General features: G+C 44.2%; 1 protein-coding gene and 1 long non-coding RNA gene across 2 annotated transcripts in view; one reads left to right on the forward strand and one right to left on the reverse strand.

The window, feature by feature from the left end:
- LOC309563237 overlaps window positions 1-11025 on the reverse strand; it is a 566624-nt gene that overhangs the window by 409246 nt on the left and 146353 nt on the right. The gene's annotated exons all lie outside the window — the stretch shown is intronic.
- LOC309563320 (interferon-induced protein with tetratricopeptide repeats 1-like) overlaps window positions 1820-11025 on the forward strand; it is a gene marked incomplete at both ends in the record, with an annotated part of 16404 nt that continues 7198 nt past the window's right edge. Inside the window, one exon of the mRNA XM_082267719.1 lies at window positions 1820-1899. Coding sequence (XP_082123845.1) covers window positions 1820-1899 — 80 coding nt within the window. The remainder of the gene's footprint in view (window positions 1900-11025) is intronic.

Raw genomic sequence — 11025 nt, forward strand, 5'->3', positions numbered from 1 at the left:
AACATGAGCTAGAACGGAGAAACATAACTGAAACCCAACAGGAAAACAACTGGAGAATGGAAAGTAAAAAAAAACTAGCTTTTCAGATAATTATGGATGACAGAGATAGCATAATCAATGTAGCATTTGTTTTAGGTCATCTATGTTATCAACTGTACAAAGTGCAGCCACATTTCATATAGATGTTTAACCACTTTACCACTAGAGCATTTTGCTGTCTTACGTCTGGGCCACTTTTTGCGATTCGGCGCTGTGCAACTTTAACTGACAATTGCGCGGTCGTGCGACGCCGTACCCAAACAAAATTGATGTCCTTTTTTTCCCACAAACAGAGCTTTCTTTTGGTGGTATTTGATCACCTGTGCGATTTTTACTTTTTACGCTATAAACAAGAAAAGAGCGTTTATTTTGAAAAAATAACAATATTTTTAACATTTTTTTATATGAAATTCCCCCCCAAAAAAATGTAAAAACCAATTTTTTTTTAAATTTTTGGCCAATTTGTTTTCTGCTACGCATGTTTGGTAAAAAAAAATCCCAATAAGCAAATTTTGATTGGTTTGCGCAAAAGTTATTGCGTTTACTAACAAAGGGAAAGATTTTTGGTGTTTTTTTTTTTAACGAGTAATGGCGGCGATCTGCGATTTTTTTTGCGGGACTGCGACATTGCGGCGGACAGATCGGACCCTTGACTGACATTTTTGACACTTTTGGGGGTACCAGTGACATTACTACAGTAATCAGTGCTATAAATATGCACTGTTACTGTAAAAATGACACTGTCAGGGAAGGGGTTAATTTTATTGGAGAGGGAGGGGTTAATGTATGCCTGGTGCTTACTGACGTGAGGGGGGGGGAGGTGACTGTGTGAGACAGGGACAGATCGGATGTCCAGCTATGCTGAACACTCCGATCTGTCACTCCCTGTCACTGAGGAGATCCGCCCGCTTGTGTTTACACAGGCGGGCGGATCTCCACACTAGATCCCCGACGATCGGGGCAGAGCAGCGGCGATCGCCACTGCTCCTCCTCTGGCCCGACTCCCGCTGTGAACGAAAACAGCGGGAGCGCGCCTCTGGCGGCGCGCGAGCGCCGCCTACAGGGGAGGAGTCTGGCGATGTAGGTCTACGTCGTCAGACCTACAAGAGCCACTTTGCCGCAGTACTATTCCAGTACTCAGCGGTAAAGTGGTTAAAGTGAACCTGTCTGGATATAGATAAATTTAGGCCAGTCACAGCTCCTGGGGACAAGTAAGCTAACTGTCAGGGTACAGCTCAATAAATATCCTTCACCGAATTCACACAGCATTAACAGATGTGTGCAAACCCTAGGGTGACCCCTGACATCTGTGTATTCAGCCTTCCATTACTGTTGTGTATACACCATGAATTACTGAACCAGGCCGGTCACAGAAAAAAATATAGCAGATTTACAGCATTTTCTTTTCTTTTTAAACACCCCATGTTGTTTGCACTTAATCCTACACCAATCAGCATTATTAGAAAATGTAGGTTTTGTAAATGTAATTTTGTTTAAAAAATGTACTTTGCAGTCCCCCTCAAGCATGCTCCCCTCTTCAGTGTGGGCAGCTGAAGGCCACTGCTATCTTGTTCTGGGATACAGGTCTGCTGGCTACCCAGCATGCACCTCCCAATCTCAAGCAAGCGCACAGCGCTTATCTCCGCCTTGCATCGTGTCATTTCCATTTTGGAAATACTGTGATGCTACAATGCGGAAGTGCCTTGACTCCTGGGATTGATGACACTCATTACCCAGGAGCCAATAAGAGGGTTGAAATGACAAAAAAAAAAACAAAGCAATGAGAATACAGGAAGCTACAACCAAGCCTATGAGGAGCTGCTGTAGACGTGCACGACGCTGGACCGAGATCGGGCTCAAGTAAGTATTTAGGGGGGCTGCGAGGGAAGCTGCATGACCATAATTCATTTTTAGTTCTAATCCTATTATCTGTAAAATCAAACTCTGTCTATAGAGAATTTTGGGTACCATAGTTTTTCACGATAACACGGGCATCCCTTTCTCCAAATTTTGAAATTACTTCTTTTTGGCTTTCTCTTTGCTGTAATTTTTTGCTCTTCACAGCAATAACCGATTAAGGTCTAGGTCAAGCCAAAAACATTTTTCTATTTTTTTGGATAGAGTGATGAAGGATTAGAAAGAGGTAGAAAAATCCGCGCTTAGGATAGAAGACTAGAAAGTTATCAACTAAGGCTGCTGCCCACTTCAAAAAACGCAACCCTAAAAGGGAAGCATCAAATGTGTGAAAAAAGAGGGAAGTGATTGGCGCTGCCAAATAGGGATAAGGTAATAAGAAATTAAGACTGTATTACTTAATGGTGGTCGGTCACTCCTCAAATATGTTGCCAGGTGATTTTAAAAAATGCACATCTTAGAGAATAAAATATAATTCCTTAATTGTAATTGGGTGGTAATTGGATTGTATGGAAAGTAGTGATTGAAAGGTTAAAATTAAAAGTTAAAATGTATGTGCATCCGTATTAGGTAAAAACATAAACACTCCAAAGAATATAGATGTGGTGTAAGTAATCCAATGTATAGTAGAAAATGTAGAGGTGGTGCAAAGGTAGCTGTGTACGTATTACTATAAAAAAATATATAAATAAGAGTGTGTGCAAAACCAGCAATAAACCTGTGCAAATCTAGCGGTATAAGTAAATGTACTACCAAATATGTGTAAATAAGCTAACAAATAAATATCTATGTGCTAAACCAGCAATAGACCTGTGCAACTCTAGCAAGATAAATAAATATATTACCAAATATGTGCAAATCCGCTGACCATTATATATGTGGAAAACCCGCAGTAAAATCGTGCAGGTCCAACGAAATAAATAAATAAATAAATAGGTGTATCTCCAAGTGTGTGCAAATCTGCTGTCTAAGTGCATATAGTCATATGTGTATGCAGCACGTAGTAATAAGTGTGCATGTGCATATAAATACCAAAGTTAAGGAATAAAATGCAGTAATAGGTACAGGTAAATGGAAAATGTGCCTTACTTGTAAACAAGGAAAAAATATCTATATATATACTCATACACTTGAGGTGTATATAGCTCTAATGGTAAAAATACAGTAGAATTTATGTGCAAGCTCAGCAAAAAAGATAAATATAGCTGCCCATATGCGGATGCAGCAGTGCAACTTTAGAAGGTGAAAAAGTGCAGGCTCAGCAAAATAAATAAATGTAACTATATATAGGCACATCCAATAAATCCAGGTGTCATGCAATCAAAGTTGGTGAATAAATCCAAAAAGTCCTAAAAATATATAGTCCATATACAGATTGTTAAGGTGCTCTTTTCTCTATGGCCCGGAGTGCAGTGAGTGGGCGGAAGGTAGGGTGCTCCCCTTCTCCTAAGGTCCCGCGCTTACCAGATTCAAGTACCCCTGCGGGGGTGAGTAGCGGGTCGATATTTGGGAGCGCTCCCATACACCGGCAATCTGGTCACTTCTCCTATCCTTCCTCCCTTAACTCGATTCCACTCCACAATAAATAGGTGTTTGGCTTACAGCATCAGTAAATCAAGAAATGTCCAGAACAATCCCCGGGTATAAGAAAGGGAAAGAAGCCTCCGATAGTGAAGAATCGCTTAAAATCTTTATTTCAATAAAAAGTAGACAAGTACTCACATAAAATGTCAACAGATAGCGCGTCCGTCTGGCATAGGAACCGCAACTTCCTCTCTCGCGGTGCGCGCCTGGGATTAGCGTGCGTACCAACCACCGGATGTGCGTTCCGAGCCTCGGGATCGATAGACGGAAGTGATGTGGTCACGCCCTCGATGCGTTTCGTCACACTTACGTCATCTGGAGTAGATGACGTCAGTGTGACGAAACGCGTTGAACTTTGATTGCATGACACCTGGATTTATTGGATGTGCCTATATATAGTTACATGTATGGTTATGAGTAAGCGATTTAATTCGTGAAACGCGTTAACCCGGCACGTCTGTTATGTGCATTGTACTGTCTGTCTGCTACACCGAAGAAGAATAAAGGAGTTTTGATTGTTTTCATCTTACTTCCTGAGTGCGGTCTACTTTTTTGGATTCCTCATAGCTTGGACGGCGGATCTGACCAGCACCACCTATTGAACTGACACCTGAGCGGCTCTCTCTTTGTTTTCATATATGTCTGGGGTCAAGGGATGGGAAGCCTTTTTATGTCTGCTTTTCTGCTGTAGGAGGATTATATCAAGGAAACACTCTATTACCAAATGTATTGGGATGCCTGCCTTTACACGCACATGAATTTAATGGCATCCCAGTCTTAGCCTGTAGGGTTTAATATCGATTTGGCCCACCCTTTGCAGCTATAACAGCTTCAACTCTTCTGAGAAAGCTGTCCACAAGGTTTAGGAGGGTGTCTACAGGAATCTTTGATCATTCTTCCAGAAGCACATTTGTAAGGCACTGATGTTGGACGAGAAGTTCTGGCTCGCAGTCTCAGGTCTAATTCATCCCAAAGGTGTTCTTTTGGGTTCAGGTCAGGACTCTGTGCAGGCCACTCAAGTTCCTCCACCCAAAACTCGCTCATCCATGTCTTTATAGACCATGCTTTGTGCACTGGTGTGCAGTCATGTAGGAACAGGAAGGGCCAACCCAAAACTGTTCCCACAAAGTTGGGAGCATGAAATTGGCCAAAATGTCTTGGAATGCTGAAGCCTTAAGAGTTCCCTTCACTGGAACTAAAGGGCCAAGCCCAACCTCTAAAGAAAAAAAAAACACACCATAATTCCCCCTCCACCAAATGATTTGGACCAGTGCACAAAGCAAGGTCATAAAGACATGGATGAGAGAGTTTGGGGTGGAGGAACTTGACTGGCCTGCACTAACCTTAACCTGATAGAACACCTTTGGGATGAATTAGAGAAGAGACTGTGAGCCAGGCCTTTTCTTAAACAGCAGCATCTGCCCTCATAAATGTGCTTCTAGAAGAATGGTCAAACATTCCTATAGACACTATAACCTTGTGAACAGCATTCCCAGAAGAGATGAAGCTGTTACAGCAATATTGAATCCTAAGGACTAAGACTGGGATGCCATTAAACTTCATGTGCGTCTAAAGGCAGGCATCCCAATACTCTTAACAAATAATCAGCCAAGCGCTCACTCCGAAGGGGAAGACTGGCGTGCTGCTCTCCTCAGGCAGGGAACTCCAAACGGATGCATAAAAGAAAAGAAAAGGAGGCGCAAACACCTAGTGCATTACCCGTGGTACTGTTAAAATTGGTTTAATAAAAATGCTGAATGCATACTCACAAACATGAAGAATAAAAATCGTATTGCAAATTCCCGTCACCCATGTGTTGGACCATGTCCTGGAAATTGCGACCGCTGACGCGTTTCGGGAGTCAAGCTCTGAGGAAGGGAGCTTGACTCCCGAAACGCGTCAGCGGTCGCAATTTCCAGGACATGGTCCAACACATGGGTGACGGGAATTTGCAATACGATTTTTATTCTTCATGTTTGTGAGTATGCATTCAGCATTTTTATTAAACCAATTTTAACAGTACCACGGGTAATGCACTAGGTGTTTGCGCCTCCTTTTCTTTTCTTTTATGCATCCCAATACTCTTGGTAATACAGTGTATGTCTAAATGACACTTGAACACTGTATACTGACAGCAGCACCTGCTGTTCAAGACAAGTTTTATCTCATTCCTCTTCATTCACCTTTGACAGGGGTCGATTAAATGACAGTAAAGTACCTTAAGGGAGACCAAAGTATCAAAAGGTTGAGAACCACTGCCTTTCCATTTTAATCTACTGGTACAATATATGTATAAAGTATGAAAAAAAGACAACACTGCAAAAAAAATATGCTACATATACTGCAGATTTGTATATTTATATTTAAATATGCTATATAATTAGTAGTACATACAGTAGTTCCCAATTGTCCCTGAATTGGAGGGACTGTCCGTCTTTTTGAACTAAGTCCCCTTGTCCTTCTTTCCTTTTCATTTGACCTTCACTTTGTTACACAATCCTGACCTCTACAATTGCAATAGCAGCTCTTCCCCGCACAGTACAGAGATGAAATCCGATTCTCTCTCACACAGCAATATGCACTGCACGCCACTATGTGTAGATGACTGTGACTATAGCGGCGCTGCCGTTCTGACCAGAGAATTCCATGGATCAGAAGGGCAACATATTCACCTGCTACACCCAGTGCACGTAGCTGTGTGAGAGAGAATCAGATTTCAGCTATGTGTTGTGTGGGGAAGAGCCGAGGAGGAGATCTTGCTGCCTATGTTCAGGCTGTGCATGTACAGTGCAGGGATGGGAGCTGTGCTGGATGCCCTGTCAGCAGTCACCCCTGTCCTCTCTCCTTCCAGCAGCGACCCCTGTCTTCTATCCTGCCAGCGGAGACCCCTGCCCTTTCTCCTGCCAACGTTGACCCCTGTCCTCTCCCCTGCCTGCAGGGACCCCTGTTTTTTATCCTTCCAACGGCAACCCCTATCTTCTATCCTTTCAGCGGTGATCCCTGCCCTCTCTCTTGCCAGCAGTGACCCTTGCCCTGTCTCCTGCCAGCGTTGACCCCGGCCTTCTCTCCTGCCAGCAGTGGCCCCTGTCCTCTCATTTGCCAGCGGTGACCCTGCCCCTTATGCCCACTTTTTGCCACAGAGTGTTGCATGCGCCACAGGTCACTCACTTTCTTTGCTGTCCCTCATTGTCAAGTTCAAAAGTTGGGAATTATGATACTGTGTTCCAGCAGCAGGATTGAGACTTCCCATCATGCTCTCAGAACAAAATAGAGTTGTGTTGCATGCATAGTCATTCACACCTTGTGGGCACCTTGTATTTTATCAACAAATACAAGGCTTCCTCTGATTGTCTAAGGAGGGTGAAAAATGTCACAACCTCACCTCAGCTAATCAGAGAAAGCTTTGTATTCATTGATAAAATACAACGTGTCCTGTGAATGGCTGAGCGCTCAGCCTGACTCAATTCTGTTCTGAGAACATGGCCGGAAGTTCCCATCCTACTGCTGGAACACAGCACTGTATCCTGTATGTAGCTGAATCCACATACAGTTTACCCAACTCTGACAGTGTAAGTGAGAAATAGTTGATTGTGCCACGCCCACAATTTGTCACAGAGTGGCAGGCATGCCAATTATTCTTCTCTGGGTACCCAAGGCTGAACTTCCCCTCCCCAAGAAAAAGAAAATGATCTAAGGTTAAAAGCATTTTCAGCAAATACAGAAAATACTTGTTGATCTTGCGGACACTGATAGGCTGAAAGGGAGGCATCAGCTGAGCAACTGACGACCAATAGAGTGAGTCTTCTATCAAGACCCCTGACTGGTATACTATTTAGTTCTTCACTAGTCCATGGATTTGGAAGTGGGTAGTTTGATTGGGGTGGTGGGCCTTTTAGGTGGCTTCTGTGTTGATTGGGTGGTGGGTGGAGCCTCAGTGGGGTGTCACCAGTGTCATCTCTAGAGGCGGATCTTTTGTGTTTTGGTTTTATCCAGCGTCCATGAGCTCTATGTATTTTGTATTTACATATTGCCTTTGCAATTTTATCCTGTTTCAATAAAGTACATATTCTTTTATCCACCTTATACCCCTGTTTGAGCCTTCTATGCAACTCCTTTTTTCTTATTTTTCATGAGGAGTAGCTCTCCCTTCTGTGAGGCGACCCCATGACACAGAGGCATCCCTGGAGGCACACGACTGAAAAAGTGATTAATTGCAAGATGTCAGAACAACTGATCCCATCCTCCACCACTGCTTCCTCTTACCGATTGCTGGGGGGCTGGGATCAGTAAGAGGCAGCAGTGGTGGCGGGGGAGGATAGCAACACAGCTGCCACAGATCCCACTCCCCTCTCACCAACACAGCTGCCACAGATCCCCCCCCCTCACCACCACCTCTGTTGCCACAGATCCTACCCCCTTCATCACCAGCGCTGCCACTGATCCCATTCTCCACAACACTACTGCTGCCACTGATCTAACCCCCCTCACCACTGCTGCCACAGATCCCACCCCCCTCACCACCACCACCGCTGCCACAGATCCCACCCCTTTCACCATCAGCGCTGCCACTGATTCCATCCTCCTCACCACCGCTGTCACTGATCCCATCCTCCTCAGCACCAACACCATTGCCACTGATCCCACCCCCTCACCACCACTGCCACTGATCCCACCCCCTCGCTACCACCGCTGCCATTGATCCCATCCCCCTCACCACTGCTGCCACTGATCCACCCCACTCACCACCACCACTTCTGCCAATGATCCCACCTCCCTCACCACCCCCGCTGCCATTGATCCCACCCCCCTCACCACCACCACTGCCACTGATCCCACCCCCTTCACCACCTCTACTGCTGCCACTGATCCCACCCCCCTCACTACCACCACTGCTGCCACTGATTTCACCTCCCTCCCCACCACCACTGCCACTGATCCCATCCCCTCTCTACCACCACCACCATGGATCCCATCCCCTGCACCACCACCGCCACCACTGATCCCAAGGGGGGACTCAGGTGGATGTAAGGGGGCACTCTGTAGGTACTGTTTTAGTACCTCCAGAGTTCCCCTTATATCTTCCAAAGTGCTCCCCTACATCCTCCAAAATGCCCTCTAGTAATAATAGTAAGGTCAGTGGCAGAACTACCATAGTCTCAAAGTCGCACTTGCGACTGGGCCCTGGTGTTCCACCACCATGTGGGGGCCTCAAGACAGCAGGAGATGGCCCACTGCAGAACATGAGAAGGGGCCCTGGGATGGGGTCAGGGGGGGGCCTTCATGGTTTCTTGCACCCGGTCCCTGAGGGTTGTAGTTACGCCTCTGGGATAGATCAGTATCTTCAACCTTTGGTGTTAAGACTGCCAGGTTATATAAAAGCCCCCCTCTACAGTAATAAGACACATACAGGATGTTAAATGGAAGAGCCTATAGATGGATAATGCTAGATGTCAAATCCCTGTACTCATGCATTCCCCACTATCTTGCACTTGAGGCCCTTAGGTTCCATATTACATATTACAGTATATATAATAATTATTTAAAGGAATTTTTGATTTTGGCGGTGGACTTTCTACTGACATGTAACCATTTCATCTTTGACCAGAATTATAACTTGCAGTCCAGGGGTGCATCTATGTGCGCTTAATTCTCACCGTCCCTGGCGAACCTGTACATAGGTTGGTGGGAGGAGAATTTTCTCTTCTCCCACGACAACCCATGTGCTTGTTCCATACAGTGGAACGGTTGCTACATAGATGACCTGCTGTTAGTCTGGGACAGTTCTGGCATAGGGCTGGCATCCTTTGTTTCTTTTGTTAATGATAATCCATTGAACCTTGAATTCAGTTTTGAGTCTTCAATGGATACCATTCATTTTTTGGACTTAACTCTAGTGAGGGAGGGGGACAGTGCTCTTGGTACTGTCCACACTTACACCTAACGTAAGGAATGCATAGAGAACTCTTTACTTCTGGCTTCCAGTTGCCACCGAGCGCACACGTCCTCCATACCAGTGGGAGAGTTTATCAGGGCCAGACATAACTGCTCAACTGCAGATGCATTTGTGAATGAATGTAAAATCATTACTTCAAGACTCAAAGACAGACAATATAATGAACAGCACATCACTGGAGCGGTTCGTCTGGCCTCCGAGTGGGAAAGAACATCCCTTTTAGAATGTTCTGGTCTGGACCCACACAGAAGAAAAAGAAAAATTACTAAACAACTGCCAATATCAAATAATAAATGTCCTGTCACTTTTGTCACTAAATATTCCTTATAATTTGGTTTAATTAAGAACATCATACTTAAATATTTACCTTTACTTTCAACAGATAAAGGTCTGGTCCCTTTAATATCAGCAGGTTGTAAATTCTCCAGTCGGCGTGCTAAAACATTGGGTAATCTATTATCCCCTTTTTTATGTGAATCAAAACGCCAACAGAAGACTTGGTTTACAAACCACGGGTTCATATACTTGTGGTGCTAATACGTGTTGTTTTTGCGACAAGCATTCCAAACAGCATAGAAGCATTGTCTCATGTACAACTAAGAAAGCATTCTCAATTAGAGAATACATCAATTGTAGCACACGCAATGTTGTCTATGCTGTTGAATGTAAGTCTTGTCGCAAACAATATGTGGGATGCACATCGAAGATCTTTGAGAACTAGAATAAGTGAACATTTCCATGGGGCTTCATACAGCAGTGATAATAATTTATCCAATGTTTCCAAACATTTTATATATGTGCATCATGGCAATATGACAGCTTTTATTTTCCAAGGATCAGAGAGGGTTCATTTGTCTTCTCATGGGGGGTGATATCCATCATAGGCTCCTATCCTTGAAGGTATGGTGAATATTTAACCTCCAAACAAGAATGCCTTTGGAAATAAATCATTGATTGATTGGGGTGGCGTTTCCATATATGTGTATGTATACATAAATGTTCTTTTATATGTTATGTGTGCTGTGACCAAGGATTATCACTGAAACGCGTTAGCCACTCTATTTGTTTACTTGCTGGGATGTGATAATAAAGAATTGGAAGTTTTATGGAGTTGCTGACTGTCCTCTTGCTTGATATTTCAGTCTGATGGCGTTGGAGAGATCACCACAGCCTGAGCACCCGTTAGACATTTCCTTCTACTTAATGGCTCCACTGTTCTGAGCGATGCGTCCTTCTGTTTGATGTTAAGCTCCATTGAGAGCCGGTCACACTCGCCTGTCATGGGAATTTGATGCAGGGAAACTCACATCCAATTCGCATATATATGTTTGCCCAGCCTGAGGGTCAGGGGGGCAAGGTCCTTCCCTTAGTATACAGCCATTCTCTTTCAAATGTCCCATCTATAGCTATGCCCAGCCGGGCATGCTCCCTGACAACATTTTTTCTCAGAATAAACCCAAAACCATAATTGTAATATATTGCAGTTTACCAATTATTAGATTTGATGGCTGCATTTGTTTTCTTTTTTCTTCCCC

Source organism: Pelophylax lessonae (genome assembly GCF_965119305.1).
Source record: "Pelophylax lessonae genome assembly, chromosome: 9".
NCBI classification, from domain to species: Eukaryota; Metazoa; Chordata; class Amphibia; order Anura; family Ranidae; genus Pelophylax; species Pelophylax lessonae.